The sequence below is a fragment of the Opisthorchis viverrini genome (assembly GCF_000715545.1).
Source record: "Opisthorchis viverrini unplaced genomic scaffold opera_v5_48, whole genome shotgun sequence".
Taxonomy (NCBI): Eukaryota; Metazoa; Platyhelminthes; class Trematoda; order Opisthorchiida; family Opisthorchiidae; genus Opisthorchis; species Opisthorchis viverrini.
Genome location: NW_008751704.1, coordinates 1,118,617 through 1,140,908, shown reverse-complemented (window position 1 = coordinate 1,140,908; position 22,292 = coordinate 1,118,617). Strand labels below are relative to the sequence as shown.

The following is a 22,292-nucleotide window of genomic DNA, read 5'->3' as shown; positions in this document are numbered from 1 at the left end:
CCAAGAAGGGCGAAACCGGTCGTGGGCTGTCGAAGAGTTTTCAGCAACCTTGTGAGTAGTTTCCTTTATGAAAATATACTGCGATATCTCGAATATCGTGCCAACTGAATCATGAGGCGGCCTGTGTGCAGCACATTCAGTTGTAGAATACCATAAACGAGAGATTCAGTTGGGTCTCTCGTGAAAACGTACGTGTTTGTTTATAATACATTTTGAGTGATGGACAACCTCCGGGTCCTGGTTCTTTTCACAACGTTCACGTCCTTTTCCGACAGGTCTCTTCAGCCATCGTAGTGGGGGAATTTTGCTACAAACAGAGTAGTCCCCTTCTCTTGACGTCACCAAAGTTACAAGCTGGTGTTGATCACTGTCACAGATTCACCTCTGCCGGTGTACTCACCCTGATTTAGTTTGCATCAAGGAATTATTTTGTGTCCTTTCTCCTCATTCATTCATATGGTCATTACCCACTTCAAATAGTCATACTCATATCGGTACCCTAAAACTCTTATTTCAAGCGCACATTTTTGCTGAGTTCTTTTTGTAGATTCATGTTATCACTTCATGTTGGTTTTCAATGTGAAACGTAAGAAATTCAGCGATTATTCTGTGTTGAACTTCCCAGTTGCGCATTGTTTTTGCTTCCCCTACCAAGAAACTGGTTTGGAGTTGTCATCGCTCAAGCACGTGATCTCTAGGCTATATCAACTGTTTATCAGCTTGGCTCCCGTTTTCTTAATTTCCCCAGGCCTTCTCCAACTTGACCAAGGCTACCTGTCGATCTCTGTGCACTGTCATGGTAGTTGCGATAGTGCGTGAGGCTGGACAAGTGGTTCTTGGTGACAACGAACCGCTAGACACATGGGCTGTGGTTCTCAGCGGAACGGTAGAGGTTAGTTTTGCCTGAGCTCAGCAGCGGTGCGCTTCCGGATTGTCTATTTATTATCCCTCACTAATAAGCAGTCGATTTTTTATTTTTTATTTGTAATAAAGCAGCAGGGGAGATGACTCATCAGTGGGATGTCTACCCGTCCATCCTACATGTGCCTAAACTCATTTCAAGGTTTATTTATTTATTGATTTAGCCGCTTGCTGAACTCAGCATTAACGAAACATAACTACCTTTTCACCAACCCCGGTCTGAAATTCACGTGGCCTATTGAGCGCGGGTATACACTTATTCGCAGCTGTAAAAGTCGAAAGCGGTATCTGTTTTCCGAGTGATTCACTTCCGATGTGAAACGTCATTCGCCCTAACGGTACTATCCGGTAATTTCTCTGTCACATTACACAACATGCAGCCGAGCAGACCGCACCTTAACTACACGAAGCAAGCCCCATTGGCCCTTCTGTGCATGTTAATCTTATGCTGATTAGTGAGTGTTCACCTTCTAGCAGATCAGAGCAATCCGGCTGACTGATTCTTTCGTAACCTTGTAGGTTGACAGTAAGCTATCCGTGGCGATGCCACCCCGAATCTACTCTACCTGTTGTCTAATTCACTTCGGTATTTTATTTCAACCAGAACTACACCGTAGTTTATCTTAACCCAATGCAAATATCTTGTTTGTCTGGCGAAATGTATTCCACCCGACTTGACCTACTTGTGGTCCTTGTTTTATTCATCGCAGTCATACTGTTCACTCGAATACGGGCTTGTGTTGCAAAACTCGCAGGCCTGCAACTGTAGCTATTCGTGACGACCACAGGCTGAGCGAACTACACCGACCAGTTGGTGTCCTGTCTTTGTCCTTATGCACTGGTCGATGCAGTGGACTTTTATGCATCCACCTTTTCTAATGGGAACAACCATTCTCGAATTTTTCCTCCCCTGCTCGATCACACAAGCCTTTGTTCTAGTGTCAGCGGTTTCAGAGTAGATCTTTTCAGACTTTGTTTTCGGCTCTGGCATTTGGACAGACAGTTGATTCTTGCCGCGTAACGCTTCAACACACCGCTATGATTCATTTCAGGTTATTGAACCCGATGGAACTATTCGGGAGTTGACTCGGGGTGATGCATTCGGTGTTCGGCCGGGTCGAGAGGATCGAACACACCGCGGTGTCATGCGCACCGTTACTGAGGATTGCCAGTTTGCCTGTGTTCCACAAGCTGACTATCTGCAGATAATGAGTCGCGAGGGTGAGGCGGAAATTCCTGAAATGGGCGAAGGCGGTCGTGTGGTATTGGTTTACGAAGCGTTGGAGACAGACACGTCAACAGTGCGTCCTACGGTTTCGAAATCTATGGAATCTACAACTACGGTGCTTCCAAAGAAAGGTCGCGTTGTTACCAAGGTTAGCTTGACCTGTTTTTCTATGGATACCACGTTTCTATTACTCGTTATGATTGAAATTGTTGGGAATACATAGCTACTTACCTATTGGCTGTTATCGGTCCGTTCACGGCCGTCTACGAAGCGTATGCTATCATCCAAACTGATGTTTCTCTGTTAGTTTCACGTTGTGGAATCTTCGCACCTTCCTTGGTGCGAAGTCCGCGTGATTCTTCCCGCGCTACCCTATAAGTCTTGGCACGCAACCGCACCTACTGTAACTTCTTAGCCGAACTCCCCAGCCAACACTCTTCTGCCATCGTGCCCCAACCCCGTATTTCGCGTCAACTTAAAATCATGTATCGGATCCCATATACAAGTGGTGTGAAACTGAGCTGATATTTTCTCTGGAGACGTGAGCAATCAGCCGAAGTGAAATAGCAGTATCGACACTGGCTTTTAGTGCTATTACTATTGCTGTCGTTATTACCGATTGGTTATTTTGTTCGTACTGCAGTGTCTCCTGCTGTTCTGCTCCCACAGGACGCATTCAAAGGACTGTCCAAGTTTGACCGATAACAGAAAGGTAGTCAGATTGCTTGAATGACGGATGTGCTCATACTTTGGACCGCATTGCCTCTTATTCGATTTCTGATAGGCTCACGCTGAGTAGTCCTTAAATCGATAAAACAGCCTTCGGATGATAGCTGCAAAAGATGGTCATCTGTTCTCCACTCCCTTTTCGTCATACTACTTAATAGTGATGCTCCGTATGGAATCGTTAGCACACGCAGTATCCTGTTTTCTTTAGCCAGTACGACGTGTGTGGGATGCTACCCTTATCCAGTCGTTCCTTGATTTTAGCTCCACCCCCACACTCTTGGCGGTTCAATTGTACTTTTCCCCGTCATCACTCGGGCCCCTTCTCCTTAAATGTTTTATCTTTTCTTCTATGAAACTGTTCCTCTATTCGGTAACAACCGTACGTGTTTTTACGTGACTTTTGCACAACGAAAGAGAGCGACAGTTGAGCCGTTTCTTCCAAAGCCAGACCAGTTTACTCGCAACGTTTTCCTCTGTCCTTGTTAGCGCAGTCTACGTGTACTGATCTACACATCAATTCCTTCTCGATCGTTTCACATGAACCAACCTCGTGTCTGTCTCGAACTTTTTAGCCACGTGACCCGAACCGTTTGCTTCCTGAAATACATTCTAGTTTTCATACACTCCCAGGTTCAGGCACGCAGTCTGATTTACTCATAACGTCATTCGTGATTATTCGAAGCTGTTACAATCGTACAGATCGACTCACCCTGCTGAGTCCGCACGTGTTGCTGAGCCACTGCGTCAATCGTCTATTGATGTTTATCCTATTTTCGCTGAACCACTCAGTCAACTTCGGTACACCAAGGTCTAGAGAGGTATTCGTGTGGCTTTTAAAGATACACAAAGCACTGGTACTTACGAGGTTATAGACGCCAAGCAACCTGGACACAGTTTACATAAACACCCGTTCATTGGATGCACCCATCTGTAGTGAAATGGTCTTCATCCAACCTTTCTCCCTCAGGGTACCCCCGAAAAATTGATCGAACACCTGGTAGCCGACCTTTCTAATGTAGATATCACCTATCCTGAAGATTTTCTGCTCACCTATCGCACATTCCTCGAGAGCCCGGCCCCGATTGTCGATCGTCTTCTCTCATGGCATATGCATGCTCCACATCTCCGTGCGCGAGTTAATCGGATTGTCATCTTGTGGGTCCACAACCACTTCAACGACTTTGAGGATAGCCCAGAGATGATGAAGTTCGTGGAAAAGTTTGACCGCATTCTGGTCACAGACGGGACTGGTGAGTGTGCTCTCCCTTTCATTCAGTTTCTTATTTGTCTCGTTCACTTGTCACTAAGTTCCCAAACTCACTACCTGCCACTGCGCTCAGGGTTTATTTAGCTTCGCTCATGACCTAATATTTTGATCGCTTCAACTAATGCTTCCTTCATATTTTACCTCCGTCTTTTTGTGAAAAGTGGTCAGACTGACTACCGTGTCAATTCTGAATAGTTCAACTTGAAAAACCAGCTTTCTCCTGAACTCCCTATGTATTCTCACGAAACCTTACAGTAGCTTCAGTATATTGTCTGACCGGGTTCAAATCCCATGCGAGTTGACAATTCTTCTAACCTCTTCTTCGCATCCAATTCAAAGTTGACAGTTGGGTCAGCGTAAGTGCAGAAAACTGAAAGCTACCGGGCAGCCGTCCCATCCTTTTTTTGGAAACTTGTCTCCCAAAACACAGTTGGGTTTCCAACTATCGGACTGAAGGTTACCGGTTAGCACTCACCAGTATAACGCCCTTCATCTTCGGTGGCGTAATGATAATTTTTCATTTATCTGCCGATTACTTTATTGAGCGATGGTTCCGGTGCGTTCCACTGTGGAACACTGATGTCATCATAGAGTTCCGGTATTGTCACAACGTACAATATCATTACTCCGTTTTCTAGCCACGGAATTTGGCGTTCTCCTTCCATCCATCGCTGGAACGTGACAAGCATTTGATAGATCATGTGTCCTCACCAGGGGCCGCAATGTCACACAGGAGTTTGCATCCGCGTTACTCTCCTTTCTTTGAGACTTCACTAGGTGGATAGCTCCTGTCTCACAGAAACTTGAGGGAGACTGGAATGATAGAAAGGGTACGGTGACCATGATGTACCCTTCACAATGCATCTGGCATTTGTATTGTGCAGCTAATTATGATTCAGCTAACCGTTGCTGCTGGACTTTGTAGTTATTGCACTCAACCACACCACTGCACTGTGCAGATACATCGGAATTTGATTTTAATCGAAGCGGGATCAGCGATCAGAGTTCCCTAGAACTTTCCCGTATTCTCCTGATTCTCCCTCTTTCGGTGATCTTTGCCACTGCCTTCTAGTGGCTATCCGACATTACCGGATCAAACTCGTCCTTCCTCAATTTATGGTATTCTCACTTCCACTCTTCTTCACCTTCGAAGAATTGTCATTCTGGCTATTCACCGTCCAAATTTATACTTATCTCCAACGCCGAAACCCATACATGTAGTTATGCTGCCTTCATGTAAGCTGCATCAACTGCTTGCCAGCTGACAACGCTAGTTTTTTTTTATCTCTGCAGCCCATTCTAGCAAAGGCATCGGCGTCCAGACTTCTCAAGATAATACTTCACTAGGATTCTTCTGGTGGAGATGTCTGAAAGCCCTCCGTTTGCTCTGTGGGGGCATGACTGTACGAGCTCCATCGGAAATCGTCCTGAAAGAGTTTGAGAATGGCTGTATTCTCCCAAGGCTGTCTCTGGTTGTTAGCGGCACCCGCAACTAGCATTCGAAGCAGTCGATGGGCTCAGTATGTGATAACAGGTGTTCTTAATTCGTCAAAATGTTGAGTCCTTGCTCAAGATCGATCAGGACATTCAGTTTCTCTGTCCCTCTATTACTGCACTTGCCTGTGAGGTAGAATCTAGGCAAATTCTAGAACCGCGTTTAGAAACACTAACCTCCTGGCATCGGACTTTTTTAAGGGGACCTGTTGATAACACATCTGTTCGATTGGTGTTAGGGTAGCTCAAGATCGCTTGGTGGTTAAGGCGCGAACTAACTGATCGGAGGGTCCATGGTTCGAACCTAACCACAACATATAGACTGCTCCTGTATATGTTTGGGCAACCTGGCAGCATCTCGGTCCTTGTGCCCCTTCGAAAAAAATGGCAGCTAAGCACCAAAACGATGTTGCAGCTGGACGATTTTTTAGTGCTAGGAAAACTGATTGAAACTCTTCCGACAAACGACACCAGCTGGTTTTCGAATTTTCGTCATCATTGGTTTGTTTCTTCTTGGACTCCGCACCATGGAATTGAAGAATCTGAGTGACCTATACTGACTCCACTAGCTGGGTGAGATATTCAGAATGACACCTCGACGACTTTCGTTGCCTGCTGTACACGCACTTCCTAACCGAAACTGTCCAAACTCGTGAGATGGTCATTTCCCCATTTCTTGTCATCTTCCCGTTCAAATCTGTTATTCGGACCTGTGGCTATTCCCTAATCATTGTGGTTCACTCTTCTTCTAGCGTTTTTCGACTTCTACTAGTCCTCACACGTCTGAAGTTAGATTTCTATTTGGGGCACGTAATTACAGTAGTCCTTCCGAAAAAACACTCCCCACGAGGTAGTCTGTCCCGGAAGAGGGCATCTTCTACCAGCCATACGAGCAAACAATGGTATACTCATCTACTATTCACAGATCTCCATTTGTTTGACTATTTTCGACTGCCAAATCCGGTTCGAATGCTAGCCTTTTACACCTATAGCCTTTATAATAATACATAGAAGCCAGCGAATTCATAGTTTGGCACTCCTCTGTGACGTATGCGATGTAAAAAGCATCCCTCGCTATGGCTACATTCTTCGTCCATGTACACCGTCAATGTGGCACTGGTTAGTGAAACTCTCTTTTGTAAACACTAACGAGAATTTCACAATCTTGTTGTAAATCCGAACACTGGTGTGGTTCTTTGTATATCAAGGGTCGAGATGGCTCGGTGGTTAAAGCGTGAATTTACTGACCGGAAGGTCCATGGTTCGAACCCGACCTCTGCCTCTCGACTTCCCCCGTCTAGGCTTAGGCAACCTAACAGCATCCTCTCGGTGGCATGGCAGCTGGGCACCGAAAGGGTGCTACAGCTGATTGTATATCCAGAAGGAATTCCTCTCTCGAGACAGTCCACGGCTGTGCTAATTCTCCACAACCATATTAAGTATTTAACGCGTGATGCTACTGACGTGCGTGGTGTTGAACCAGCAAGAGGTATTCTGGTACGAATTTCTATGTCACCGGGATCTCAAGAGGCTCATGTCATCGTCGTACGCTTTTGCCTGCTCATCTCTGGAGAGGTCATCTTCAGGAGAGACCTAGCATCAAAACCGACCACCTAGCCCGATCTGTGAAGCGTATTTCAGTAATAAGCTATTTCTCAGAAAGGACAAACTTACAGGATTGACAGCTTTCGTTCTATATTGTGAAGTGACTTCTCGAGATACAAGTAGAAATAAGTGTACAGCTTTTAAAAAACAGGCCTTTGAGAAAGGTCACCTATAACCGACCTATTCAAGTGACCTTTGTATAGCCACATAGTTTATCAGTGTTGGAGTACCAACCCTAAAGACCGCTTAAACTGATTTGCCAAGCATCGTCTCTTTGGGTACTTGGTCTCCTCTAGGAGGGACCTAATCGTCCGTAGAACTCACAGTGGACCAATCCCAAATGGGCTTGTCTGAGAGGCGGTCTTACGCAGCCATGTGCCATAGGGATAAAGTTGTTATGGGACCAACAATCACGCGGGCGAACAATCTTGTATTCGTGCCTTTGTTCAGACACCTAATGTGTGTCGTGGCTGAGATAGTACTTTGCGCCTTTTTCCGAAAGTTGGGATGCGGCCTCTCAGAAGGTATCATTTTCAAGGCTGATCTCATAAGACTGGTTTCTCTTCGCGCGACTACCGTACGTCTACTGTCGGAGACATTTGTAATTAACTAGCGGCTCGTTTTGTGTATCTACGTGCTGATTCGAGTCGTAACTGTGCAGATATGTCCCAAAACAGTGGTGCACTTTCGCAACTTTTTTATTCTAGTAATTAGCTAACTCCATTCGATCTACATATTTGCCAATTTTTCAACCCTTTATGCGCCTGTCATGTATATTCACAAGTGTTGTCCTTTGTGAGCTGAATCTGCGTTATGTATCTCACTTCAGCCCCTCTTTCCACCTACTGCCACCTTTCTCAGGTTTACTCTCTTCCCTATTTTGGTTTTCCCTCATAAATTCACTGCGCATTTGCTTGTGTACATAGGCAAACCTATCTCACCGAATGGTTTGTCCTCTTGGGACACGCACGTGCAAACTATTGAAGCTGAAACGCCCTTACTCCTCTCATCCTTTCGCTGGATGCAGTTAACATCCTGCTTAGGTAGCAGTCTCTCTTTGCTCTCTGCCAATTGTATGTGATAATTAAGGCGTTGTCTGTCTCAGCGTCATCTCGCACCCCTGATGACTGTGTATGATATCTGCGAATGTAACCGTTGGTCTCTCAACCTGGTAGTGTGAAATCCGTGACCTGAGATGAGCAACTGTTCGAATGTTGTTTGCGAAGAACAACGGGGGATATCCACCCGGGAATAAAGTGCCACGGTCAAGGGAAAGGGTGGATTACTGCCAGACCAAACGAATGTGGACTGGTAAACACAAACACAACCACCCACGAAGGCAGCGCCGCCTCGCTGGTGCTTTCCCTAGTAAAACAGATTATGCACTGGCAATTTTGGTGCGCAAAACTAATTATGCGAGTACATTACCGTTGTTTCGCTGATAATTGTAACTGCACGGGCGATTCTTTTCAAAAACCACGAATGCTCGTCGCTAAGTATTTAGGGTAGAACAGAGTAAAGCAAAAAATACCGGGCCGGTTGTGAAATCGGTGTGCGACCACACAAATACGAGTTCCATCATACTGCTTCTTCTGGTGTGCTTATCTGCTTGTGCTACACTACACTTGGAAAATGCAGCTGCCAGGCTTTCTCTGCACTTGGAAAGTATTGAAATCCAGGTGTTCAAATTTCTCCGTGAGAGTACCCTGTCAACCTGGAATATGTGGACGACTTTCTTATTCTTGAAGAGGAGCAGAAAACGCAAGCATTGTTAGAAAACCTGACTACGGTTGCCCAGTCCCTCGGCATGTACTTTGTGTCCACAAGTTGCAAGCTCGAGATAGCTCAGTGGTTGGGGTTGCAACTTGCTAACTGGAAGGTTCACGTTTCGAACTCGACCCGGTATCTTGACTGCTTCGGTCTAGGGTTGTACAAACGGGCACTATCTCATCTTTCATGCTTCCTTCGATGGTATAGCAACTAGGCACCGAAAGTACGTTACAGCTGAACAATTGTGAACAGCTTATTGTTGTACAAAGTCAACAACACGAATCTCAAAGGTCAGAATTGTGTTTGCCGATTCGCGCCACAAACGACACGCAAGTCATTGCGGAATGCGTTGCTGCTACACTTGGCCACTTCGGGTGGAAGACGAGACATTTTCATGTCTTTGAACACCAATGCCCCAGGAGTTGTCTGGAGTAAGGCAATCAGGAGACGGTTTTTTTTTGCTGAAACAGGAGGTGCTTCATGCAAATAATGAACCCAGCACTGCAAGCTAAGATGGCTGGGCCGTGTTACACATTCCAAATCACCGTCTGCCGAGGGGAATGTTGTTATCAGTGCCTAATTCGGGGGGAGGGGGATACAATCCAGAGGTTGATAGAATATCACATGGCAAAAGGAACCGAAATGTATTGCGGAAAGTTTGGATGCCATTGATGTCTTCCAGGATGGGGTCCACGTGACCCTCTTTCTATTTAGCTAACCGATGTCAGCGGCTTTCATGCTGTCAGTTTCTATCCAGATTGTCTGGCTTAGCGCTGGAGGTATAGACATCTCAGATGTTTTTGGCAAACTTATCCCAGGTCCCCGGCCCTGTCCAATTTTTTTTCATTATAAGGCTTTAGTGATTGTATGGCAACGAAGCACCATCGTTCTCCCCTGGTGTTGCTATGATTAATGATGTCTGACCGATTAGTATTTTTCGTACGATTTTCCGTTCATTTTTTTTCACCGCGGTTGACGGATTGATCATTTCACAGCTTGTGCCAAACAATCGAACATCTAGTGTTCCTTGTAACAATAGGATCTTGAGCGGTTCGTGATTTTACGTGTGCCTGCCGAAAACTACTGATGTATGTAGCACGACAGAGAAACTCTCCGGGGAATAATGGTCGATCACACCATTATTTTGTGTATCCTATGGTAAGTTGAATGCAACAATAGAATGATCCAAGTGCTCAAATGAATCCTCAGAGAAAACCCAGCCTTATCATGAGATTCCTTTGTAAGTAAAACGATGCAAAACTTCAAATACGTGATGGACATGTGGGTACTGCCGGATGCAGTTTCACTTAAACCCGAGTTTCTCTTCCTGTTAAGATAACACTTCTTGTTTGTTTATTCCTTGTTTATTCCACCAGACGATGCAGTTAGTTTTTCTCTTCATCCGAGATTGATCTTAACCTGCAGGTGGCCAGTTTCATCATCCTTTCTTTTTCCTTGACAAAAGGCGACAGTGCCTACCTTCGCAGTATATTTCGAACATGCGTTTCCTAACAGTGTTATTTTTTATCATGGTGAGTAGGCTACTCTTAACTCTGTTTTGCATTGTTTTTCCTCGTTTGCTCAGCTGGAGAACGACGTCTATTCCAACTAGCCTGCAGTACCAAGGCCCGTCCCCGTCAAATCGAGCTGGAACTGCCTCTTAGGCCGGTTTCCGGTAGTCATTCGAGCAGTTCTCCAACGCACCTGGTCAATATTCCCTTTACTCTGCTCGGCGGTCAGGATGGTTTCGGGATATTCGTAGATCAGGTGAGTGAAATGCAACTGTCTGAATTCACCTCTGCAGACAGCAGGCCTTTTTTAACCCAGGGATCGTGTTTGATTTGGAGGAGCGAGTAGATGAATTGTCTGACCATCTATTCGTTGGAAAAGCTCGATGTGTACAGACATTCCATTCCTGATGGAAATGTCGAGCCGAAGGCGTTTCAATAAATTTCCAGTTTGAAATTCCCGAAATTCTGTGGAAAACTCACCGACATTTGATCACTATTATGATCAGCGCTTTGTTCATCCCTGATATCGCCTAATGCTCAATCTTTCAGCGCTGAATTAGATGCGGAAAGGAGTATTATTTTCAGCTTGTCATGACGGAGCACGACGTTACAACGACTGGCAGTAGATGTCTTCCTCTGTTGGGATCCTTACTGTTTGTCTTGATGCGAATCGTTTAGCTCTAGTCTACTTAAGCCATGATTCTTAATCATTTATTCTGAAAGACCTTGGAATGCCCCTGAGCCCCGACAACCACTTACGCCTAGTTTCACAGATGTATGCCGAAAATCGTAGAAACATCTGTTTCCTGAACAAAATATCATTGGTTCTGAGCTTTCTGGGATGGTCCGTTGAATACGACTTTTTGGTTTTTTAATCCTCATTGTCGATCATCATCAGTGCCCAGATGCTTATCAAACCCACATCTTCATCAATCCTACCTTATAGGTGTGAGCCGTCTAGATTTCTACATCGTAATGCAAAAATCTTTTCAGCACATGAAACCTACACTATTCTCTCATACTATCACTATCTATATTGTACAATCCCTATTTCAATATCGATTGCTTGTAGGCTTGAGTGAACGCTTTGTTCTCTACTTGCTTCCGTTCCCTTCATGGGCCTGTAAATTGAAAACGGTTTGTAGTGTTGCCCTATCTATTGGTTCGGACAGTGAGAAGCAAATGGAGCCAAATGCGTGGCAATAGTCTTGTGGGGTCTAGCCTCCTCCCATTTCGGAGTCATTAATTAATTTCTCCATGCTATTCACGCCTTTAACTATTCTGTCCATGTTTGACATACCTGTTCACGATTTCTCACGCAGTTTCGTTGGAATCAGTATTTCAAGTTCTAATTGTGTGTGACTTTTTGGCAGGAGTTTGTGAGTCGCCAGAATGTCAAATCGTTTGTGAACAACGGGATGAAATATGGTCGTAGGAGAGTATGCCCTTCACAGCAATAACGAAACATCATATCACTCTTGCTTAGGCAGTCACTGTCCTGTCCCAGCACGACTGTTCTATTTGGTTCTCACTGAGAGAGGGGAAAGCAGTTGACTAACCTTTGCTATCATTAGAGTTCATCGATAATACCTATCCTTTCCATGTCAATGTGTGAAGTACGGACCTCTGTCGTTCCAAATTAGTTTGTTACCACCACTAAAGCTTGTTGGACGATCTTGAATCACCACGCCTGAGCAGGCGAATATGTCCGCATTTCGAGTAATTTGGTTTGTTTTACTTGCTGGATGTCGGGCGAACCAATCACGCCGCCCAAATTGCGAACGCCAGGCGTAAAAATTGAGACCCGTCCAGCGTGCCCTAATAGAATGGTATCACGCACCAAATGCTCGCGATACTAAACCCGGATGGCTGTAGAAAGAGAAACCTTAGTCCCATCTTTCCATTTTGGTGTGGACTAACTAGATTGATTGCGCCACCATAGGAGGACTGTTCGTAGACACAAATCCTGCAACTACTTCGTAGCTCTCCCAAATACTGCAATCCAACAATCAACTACATAATAATCCTGCGTTCATCCTCTACTATCTGTGCTTTACCTGTCGAAGCTGCAAACTCACTTGTGCATCTTCTTTTGCGGGGCATCTTCCAAAGGGTGTCTTGTCACAGGGTTGTTAGTACTACCTACGTCATGCGGCATTTGCTTACCAGTTGTCCCTTTCTCCTGCATCACATGACCATTCAATAAGAAAATCGTTCCCGGTTGGGTTTACAGACAGTCGGTTTGTTGAATTTGCTGTAATTTATTCCATGCTGTCTGGTTTGCATGAATCTGAATGTCAGATGGACTAACCAAACAGACGCCAATAGTTTTCTACATGTGTCAAACGAAACTATTCCACCGACACTTTTGTTTGTTCGTGAATGATGTAAATAACAAAAACTACACCTCCCACCCTCTGCATGGAAGTGCTGAAAACCTAGCTGACTTATGAGTTTCCTTGACAAATTTCGTCACCCTCTGCAGCGGATTCAACGGAATTTCGACCACCAATTTGTCTGTCACACGACACCTTGGCCCTACCTACCTGTGAAATCAGCTAAATCTGGAGGTCGGTTGCTCAGCGCCAAAATTTCTAGTCAAATTTTTCTTGTAAATGATATTACGTGACGTCATCGTTCGTAACACGAAGTCTCTGGATCCAATTGTAATTGCAGCAAGATAGCATAAAAACTGAAAATAACCTAAAACAATTATTCTACAGGTCAATATCTAAAAGCGAACAAGCTGTAGCTGTTAGCCTTTGCAGTCAATAAGGTTCATCACAAAAACATTCTAAGAGGTTATTAGAAGCATTACTAGCTATGCTTTCCTCGTAAGAATTAAATTTGCAGGCGCTGCCTTCTATCCGACACCAAATTCCCTACGTAGTTTATAGAACCTTTCAGTTCAACAGCGATGACTGTCCTAGGTATTGGCTACTCTTGCCCACTTGCTGATGAGTTGACATGAATGGTTGTCAGTCCTTGGCATTACAGTCGAATCATGCTTGTACTGTCCAGACTAACCAGAGAGGGGTCGATTGGCTTTAACTAGTTGCAATGCACTACTCATAAGGTCGCTGGAAATTCCTCGACAGCCCACGACCGGTTCCGCCTTTCTTGGGGCTCATCAGGTAGGTGTAGTTCCCGGGTTTCCGTCAGCCTTGTGTTCCAAAACAAGAGATTCAGCTAGGTTCCAGGTGGGTCGCTTGCAAAACCAAATTTGTTTGCAAATCAGTGTATTTGGCTAATTTCGTGCGATTTGATTCCAAGTAATATATAAGGTTGACGGAAACTCGGGGACTGCGCCTACCTGATTAGCCCGAAGAAGAGCGAAACCGGTCGTTGACTGTCGAAGAATTTTCGACAACCTTATGAGTAGTGCATTTCGTGCATACATGAATCGCGGTATCCCGAATATGCTAGCAACTGAAACATGGGTCCGTCTGGTGCAGCACATTCAGCTGCCTGGAAACATCACAAACGAGAGATTCAGCTGGTGAGTCTCGCAAAGCCAGATTTGTTTGCAAATGAGTGTATTTCGCTTATTAGACCAGTCTTATTATGACGGGACACTGTGGTTGGTCATTACATCAAGACGGTGTTATTAATCTAACGACGGAACCAATCGCCATTATTACTGAGTGTCATGTTTATTGTTACTAAAAACTCGATTTTGCCCTACAAAAAGACCAGTCTCTATTGAATAGCTCGGGAGTACTGTACAGCTGCGTTATTGGTGTTGAGAACCATTGGCCCATCATTGTCAGCAGTCATTTTCTCAGGAAACTTAAATCAGCGGTCACCTGGCTAGTAGTGGAGCGCTAATCTGTGACTGGCCTGTACAGCATATTGCGCCACCATCCTTCAATCTAAGAGTTCGCTTCATGTGATCCCGTGTCCGTTCGTCATGCTGCATGCTCATTCCGTCAATCCTTTGTGATTTTCAACACTGAGTGATATCATGCACAAGTCGTGTCCAATTCACCAGCGGTCTTTTTGTATTCCCTTTGAGAATGTCAAGATTGTGTAGTCACGTGGACGTGGTTGAACTAAGCTTTTCCGTTCCGAACTATCTTCAGGTCACCCGTTCTTTGTGTACACCTGTATGCAAATGAACTACGCGCCGGTCGATATTACTCATCACCGTCGCTCACTGTTTTGTAATAGGTCTTGAATATGCGCCCGTTTGTCTGCAGTTCGAACAGCCTAGCCACCGACGTGTGTGCTCCGTCTGTTGACGAATAATTAGCTCCAGATAGATCTTGGTCCGTAGAGTGCGAAAGGTCGCTTTGCATTTATGATTCTGTCGAAGACCATCCGGATCGCCAGCACCGTGTGCTGTTTAGGTGCGAATTAACCCAGCTTTTGACAGCCTACTACGTATCTTTTTCTTCATACCATGACATCCCTGCATTAGATGCAATGACTGGGCTTTTGAGATCACCTCGCAACGACCCTCAAGCACATAGATAGAAAAAACCTTCAATGCGAATTCCAGATACGTTGAGTGAGGGACATGCGTCTCTTAGGGCTTCGTATCAAAGGTTAAAAATCAACTGACCAATTGGCATCCGATTATCGCTAGCTAGGCTCCTATCGGGACATCATCCAATCATCCTAAGGACTCCATCGGAATACTTGAAAAACACCAGAATTTTTTAAAATGAACTAGTTGTAGCTAACTTTTTGGTGTTACAAAAAAGCATGCAGGTTCGCGCAGTGAAGCATGGAACTGCGTCCTCCCCGCTCGTCAAAATGACCCACAGACAAAATTTAATTACGGGATCTATTACACGCCAGTCGTCCTTTGATTGCATGTAAAGCCTCCAAGCTAATCATTTACTGACTCCGGCAACCGCCGAGTCACCGTTTGTATGTGAACTGCACTGTAGCCCATTTGTATTGGGAACTGGTTTCATCGAACAGGGCTGTTTGAGTACACTTCTGGTTGTGTTTTCTGTCTTAAATTTTGATTGATTTCCTCTACACTAATCCGCATTCCACCACAGATCCTGAATTTACCACGAAAACGATGAGCCATGTCTGTCATTTGAATCATCTCTCTCACGCAAGACGTTGAAGGAACAGTACTCTTTTCACGACTCGTGACAGGTCCATCGATCCGGATGATTCAACCTAGGTGCTCAGAATAATTTGGTTTAGGGGAATCGAGGCACAAATCATGAAGGACAGCACCTCAAATGTGGGTTAGATGTGTTTGAGGCACTTTTCCACTGGTCTTTCATGCAAGTCAAATCATCAGGCATCTTATTTTTGTCGTTTATGTCTTTCGGGATATCGCCACCACTAAAATTCCACGAGAAGATCTATCGCTGATACACCGATAAGTAGTATTTTCAGCTGTAATAGAAGACATCGACAAAATATTAGCAACAATTCCGTTCTTCTGAATTTCCAAATGTGATTTAGCTTATGTTTTCCCTTCTCCCGGTACGTCATTGAAAATCAAAACAGAACGGCTTTTATATAGGCCTGTCTACGCATTCATAGGTCATTCTTTGCTCGTTATTCAAAAGACTGTTCGCCGTTCCTCTCGATTGCAATCCGATTCCTTCAACCATTGTGAACAGCCGCAGTCAGCATTGTTGGCACTGCTCCTTGCCCTTGGCGATGTTCCATATATGTTGTTGCATATGTTGACTGTAAAATCAAAAGCCATTACAGCCTTCGCTTGTCGCGTATATGCTCAATTTCGACAAAGCAATGAACGGCTTGCGTAATCCTTTGGTATATGTCATGACATTTTATCGAAAGTTATTGGTCTGTAAGTTATTGTGGTTTGGTCTCTGTTGGGTGTCAAAAGATTCGTGATTGAGGTGCGACCTGATCACCTAATTAATGTCTTTAGAGCATTCGTAGTCACACCACCACTCACATCCACATCTCGAAAACAGATTGGCTGCTACTGAGGAAGGTGAATAATACCTGGTTGATCGATACGACAGCCTCAATAATTCACACTTGAAACCGCCAAACTGCCTTATCACTTTCGTTCACAGTGTACTCGATGAATTATTTGATAAACTGGAGGTATGTACCAGTACAAAAGTGCTGTCCGTCTTGATATACTTTTAAACGCGATGCTGTTTAGCATAATCATCATCATCAGTGCTGACACTGATGCTTCACTGCCGCACAACCATAAGGGTCGTCTAAATTTATTCAAAGCCCTAGAGTGGAAAGAAGAGAAAAGAAGGGGCGAGGGAGGGGACCTAGTGTTGACCTATGTCAGGCGTTCTGAGGTGCCTACACCTCCAAGCACTGAATCAAGAAAGAAACTGACATGACAAATGCCACTGGCATCGATCAGCCGCCATTTCTTGGAATGTCTCCAGTCAAGCACAGGCGGGGTCACGGGGATTCCATCCTGGCAATCGTAAGACACCAACAGCACCCAAACTCTTTGTAATCTCTTTCACGCCCTTCTGTTAAGTCATACTTTGTCCACCTCGCGATTTGCGCCATTCTGAAGGTGGTACGGAGAACAACATTCGTCTCGGTAGGCCGTCTTTTGGCATGTGTAGCACATGACCGAGCCACCGTAGTTGGTGGCGCTGGATGTTTTCTGTAATTGAAGCGCCCGTTTTCTAATCAATTCTGCTCGAATTCTAAGGGACATGTTCAGAGACCGAACGTTCTGAGCATGACTTTGCACTTTCAAGGTGCAAGGCGCATGCCAAAAGATGGTGGTCAGTCTATTCAACAGAGTTTGTACTTCGCTTTGGTCTTCAAAGATAAGGACAATGTCGTCTGCGTACTCCAGATCGACAAGGTTCTCACCAGCAATGATCTGAACACCGGGGTTTGCAAGACCCTCCAGTTGAACAAGAATGGCGTGAGTGGGCACCCTTGTGGGAGGGAAGCTTTTGGAGAGCTCACCATGCACTCTCACCCGCCCAGAATTATGTGAATATAGGGATCGGATTATGTTTACTAACTTCTGGGATATACCTTATTGAGCAAGTGTAGTCAACAGCATCGATCGATCAAGTGAATCAAACGCACCCTTGAAGTCAAGGAATACCAGGATTTTGGGTCGTCTGTACATGTGGCGTTGCTGTAACACCTGACGGAGTGTGAAAATGTGGCCAGCGCAGCCTCTACCCGATCGAAATCCCGCTTGATTCTCACGAGGCAAGGTTTCACGTGCCACCGTAAGACGTCAAAGAATCAGTGGCACTAGAAGCCGTGTCACGGCAGGAGTCAAACTAACACGTCTGTAGTTAGTTACTTCATTCACTGCGAGTCCCCTTTTTGAAAATGAGCACTACTGTCGATTTAACCCAGTTGTCTGGGACGGTCTCTTTCCCCCAGATAGACCTAGATAAGCTAGACAGGTGTTGGCTGAGGAATCCACCGCCATCCTTGCAAAGAGCAGGTGGAAGGTCGTCAGGAACAGAAGCACGATATTGCTTGAGTAGAGAGATACACTCGGACACTTCCGAAACTGAAGGGGACTCCATATTCACAGTCCACCTTTTGAAGGCCAGGGTTTGGGATTGGAGGCAGCAGGTGGTCAGCTGAATCGCTGTTCGTGCCCAGCGGTCCAAATGTTCTGCTTTGGTGGATGTCAGACAGCCATTTTGGTTCCTGACAATAAGCTTCCGAGGACCAGTCGAACGAATCAAGTGGAGTAGCTTGCGGACGTTTCCAGCATTTTTGCATTTTACATTTCGGCTTTTCGGGTCCCCGAGGTCTCTCGGTCTGCAAAACTTCCCCTCGTATCGGGTAATGCTTCGGGTTGAGTTGTAATTGCAGCCAGGAGAACTCTGTCCCCGGGCTCTCAACAAGGACGCAGTCCTACCAGAGATCCCATGTTTGTGTGAGATTGGCTGGACTGTACCGCAAACAGAATTTCCGTCTCTGAGTAGCGCTTTGGATGTGTTTTCCGACTGGCCGTTTATGCCCAATATCGGACCGTCCGGCAGGCGTTCTTTATCGTCTCATTATGAAAGAGTATTGTCTGCCCCACGACACGTAATGATTATTATTTCGGACGAGATGGTTCAGTGATTAGAGCACGAATTCATTGATCAGGAGGTCCTGGTCCGAACCCGACCTCTGCCTCTCGACTTCCCCTGTCTAGGCTTGGGCAACCTGGCAGTATCCTAGCCCTCGTGCTCCCTTCGGGTGGCATGGCAGCTGTGCATCGAAAGGATGTTATGGCTGGAAGATTATCTTTTTTATTATCTTTACATCAGTCCATTTCTGTTCTTGTATATTTTGTTCAGTCACAGCAAGCCTTAAAAACGACAGATCCCTGCGCACTCATCACCCGCTGGTATATGTTCAACGAACACAAACACCTGTTCAGTTATGTCTAACGAAACGCGCTTCTGAACATTTTCGAACATTATACTTTTTAAAGTGACTTGCCATCTACCTGAAGAACGAAACATATGTTCATGCTGGATGTAGTAACGGTATTTTCCTCAGCTTAGTTCTCGGTCTGAGCCTCCCAAGCTAGCGTTCACGTCAAAACAAACACCAAAGGTGCACAAGGTCTATTAACGCCCAAAATGAAATCAGGAACAGTTGTACAGCGCTTTGTATATATAGCGTAAGCGGCTGTAACTTTCTGGAATTTCTGACGCGTTCTGGATGCGTCATTGGCAACTGCATTTGGCCAATACTGGGTCACGATTGGCTGTTGGGTCCAGATTGTTGACCAATTAGATCTCGTCTCGATGCCGGACCGGCAAGCTTCCCGAATTCTGGGCCAACCTCGAGCGGGCCAGGCTTCTCGGCCGTAGCAGCGCCTAAAGACGTGCGGTATTGTGGGATCCGCGTGGATTCCTGCCTAACACTGGAACATCTGGTTCTGCTAGTAAGACTCCCTGAATTCGATCCGTCCTGTCAGGGGTCTTCACACTATTGTTTTGTACTCATTCAGCTTGGTACTGACAGCAATATTGCCATCGACAACAAGCCAAAACAGAGTTAAGGCGGGGTGACTTTCATACGAAGGAAAATCCTTATTGCTCACCGAATCACTTGATAGTCCCGCTAACCAGAGCCAAAACCAATCAGGTGTAACTAGGCAGAGAGTGAGAATATCTGTCATTTTGTGCAATAGGACCTAGCACGTGTGGCCCGCAAGTCGTACTGCTGCACAGTCATGCGCCGCACAACTCAGCCCATCTCTGCTTGTCGGACGCCTCTTTCTAAGCAACGTCTTGTAAAAAGAAACGGTTCCGGCCGTTCACAGGTTTTTTGAATCAACCGTTTGCGTCACCAGTATGTTGAAATATTGGTAGTTCGGGCACCTCTATCGGGTGTTGAGCAGGTGGCTGTTGATCTCTCTGGCAATTAACTTGCAAACGTTTCGTCACCAAACAAGGGAATATCATCGGTGTGTGGAATGATGATACTCCTTCGTTTGGTGACGGGACGTTCGCAAGTTGGTCGCCAAGCACGGCGAACAGATTACCAATCGACTGTTTTGCTTTTTTTGTTTATTGCATTAGGCGAAATAAACCCACTATGAACTCATCCAACACAATACCCTTATTCTTTATGCCTAAAAGCTGTTTGCTTATTTTCTCACCTGTCTTCAACAGCAGGGCTTATTCTGCCAATGCCTACTTCATGGAATTCCTTGTCCTACTTAAAAAAATGCGATCTGTAACATCGCTAGCCGTTTCAGCTATGACGTCTGGACTGCTCCTGCCTAGACGCGGCAAACCTTGCAGTAGCCCATCCCTCGTGGCTCTGGGTGGCGTGGCAGCTTTGCCCTAAAAAGTATGCCACAGTCCAACCGTTATGACGGCACGCAGTCAACGACAGTTAGCAACATGAATAAACAGTCAGGTTTGGACACAACTATGGTAAACTGGTTCACACAGTCGAGTCTCTCCCTGAAACTAGAGAAGCACATTAGTCACGCGACTGATCTTCACTTACAAAACATTTTTGGGATACTGACGATAACTTGCTTGGTCGCTTCTGTCGTGTAAATTCGTATGTAACTCCATAGCCGCTGATACTTAAAGTTTCCATCACTTTGTTTGATTCCGGCTTCCTTTTGGGTTCATATCCTTAACGAGGCAATGCCGTGAGATAAAAAAAAGCTGCTTGAGTGCTCCAAATTGGAGTTCATTCACTCAGCATCATCCTTACCTTGATCAAATCAAGGGAGTAATGACAGGCCGCACCTATGTATTCCTACCATCGGTGTCACTGTGATCACCAAATGACGCAAACGGGATCAAAACCGAAAAACCTTGTGATCTGAATAGACTTCAGCATGAACTTGCGTAAAAAAGGAAATTATTCCATAGCTCTGCTCGCCGAAATTGTGACAGAGTTTACTGTGTTAGAGCATTTCATTCTGCATTGATAGACTCACACACTATCGTCTCTGTGCACTGTTTCCTCTGATTCCCAATATTCATTAGGGCTTTGATAATGTGTAGATAGATTCACACTCCTGTACAGAGGCAGTTTCTCGAATCAAGGATCAGGTTTATCTCGATATGATTGACTCTTATTGAACTCAGTTGAACCGTTTGCACATATCCGATTGCACCATCATCCATTTATAGAGATTTTGTGTCACACACTGCAAATCCTCCCTTCCAAAGTCTGGACATGTACCAATCCCACTGAACTAGATGATTTGACCCAAACTGTACTGCACACATGACCTGTACTGTGACCTCAAGTTAGGTAGAGTGCTCATACGACATGCAAACGGCGACCCGTGATGCATCTTCTGATTAGTACCTGTGCTTGTTTGTGTTTTCAGTTTTCTTCTTAGTGCGCTGTTCTCTCACATCCACCACGTGTATGGTTGTTTTCGGTGACTAGAAACCAATTCAACTTCACTTATATCCCCGCAACTATCCTGCCGCTATCATTCTTTTTGTCGCTTTTGGTGAAACTGAAAAACATTCTACGTCAAAAGGTCACTCCTTATTGTCAGTTCAGAACCGATTTCCGTTTTCTTATACACTAATGAAATTCTCCCAATTTTTCCATATTCTTCTGTCAGGTTGATCCACAGTTTGCCACTGCATTGGAGACAAACTCTTGGAACCCTTCAGGCACCTCTTCTCCTCAGACAGTATATCCGACCACCCCTTCAAGGCCGCAGATTCGTCGGGCTGATCAACTACTAGCGGTCAACGGACGTTCTGTCAAGCATTACCGACCCGTAGATGTCGTACGCTTGATTCACGCAATTGGCTCTGCTGCAGCAGCGGACTTTCAAGGCATGGATATTGTCGACACATCCAATCCAGTGTGCACGCTGCGGTTACTGTTTGTGTATAACCCTCTCCGTAAGTGTCGGCTTCTGGTGTACACAAGGGTCCTTTCTGAAATCGCGCTTTGTTCGCTTTCAGGGAGGATAGCTTCGTCGTCCTTATAACTGAGATATCAGTGTCCCCATAGTCTCTTGTTCTCTTTCCTTCAGCATGCTTCACACAATAACTGCCATAATTTTTCTTGTATACAAGCATCTTGGTGTTGAATGAAGCTTTTTGCATGTGTGAATTTCACTTATTCTGAGCTTGGTTTTCACTTCTGAGTGGTGTTCATATGTGTCACATTAAGATCCGCTTTAATATATCAAAGAAAGTCTCCATATCTGAAAAGAACTACTTTGATTGCTCTCTTGAATCAGATTTCAATCCCAACGTCCTCTCCGTAGATATCGCTTTTGGGTTGTTTCCTCATAGGGTCTTACCCTAGGTAGGTAGCCTTATATCGTCAGCAGACTAAATGTGGATGGACTCTGTAC

General features: G+C 45.2%; 2 protein-coding genes across 2 annotated transcripts in view; one reads left to right on the top strand and one right to left on the bottom strand.

The window, feature by feature from the left end:
* T265_03393 (hypothetical protein) overlaps positions 1-22,292 on the top strand; it is a gene marked incomplete at both ends in the record, with an annotated part of 109,826 nt that overhangs the window by 30,024 nt on the left and 57,510 nt on the right. The window contains 6 exons of the mRNA XM_009167862.1: positions 749-892; positions 1,974-2,297; positions 3,846-4,128; positions 10,600-10,781; positions 17,163-17,384; positions 21,543-21,831. Of these exons, the coding sequence (XP_009166126.1) occupies positions 749-892; positions 1,974-2,297; positions 3,846-4,128; positions 10,600-10,781; positions 17,163-17,384; positions 21,543-21,831 (1,444 nt within the window). The remainder of the gene's footprint in view (positions 1-748; positions 893-1,973; positions 2,298-3,845; positions 4,129-10,599; positions 10,782-17,162; positions 17,385-21,542; positions 21,832-22,292) is intronic.
* On the bottom strand, positions 4,667-4,846 carry T265_03392 (hypothetical protein; the record flags this gene model as incomplete). Its single annotated transcript, XM_009167861.1, has 1 exon — positions 4,667-4,846. One exon carries the CDS (start codon positions 4,844-4,846, stop codon positions 4,667-4,669), a length of 180 nt encoding a protein of 59 aa, XP_009166125.1.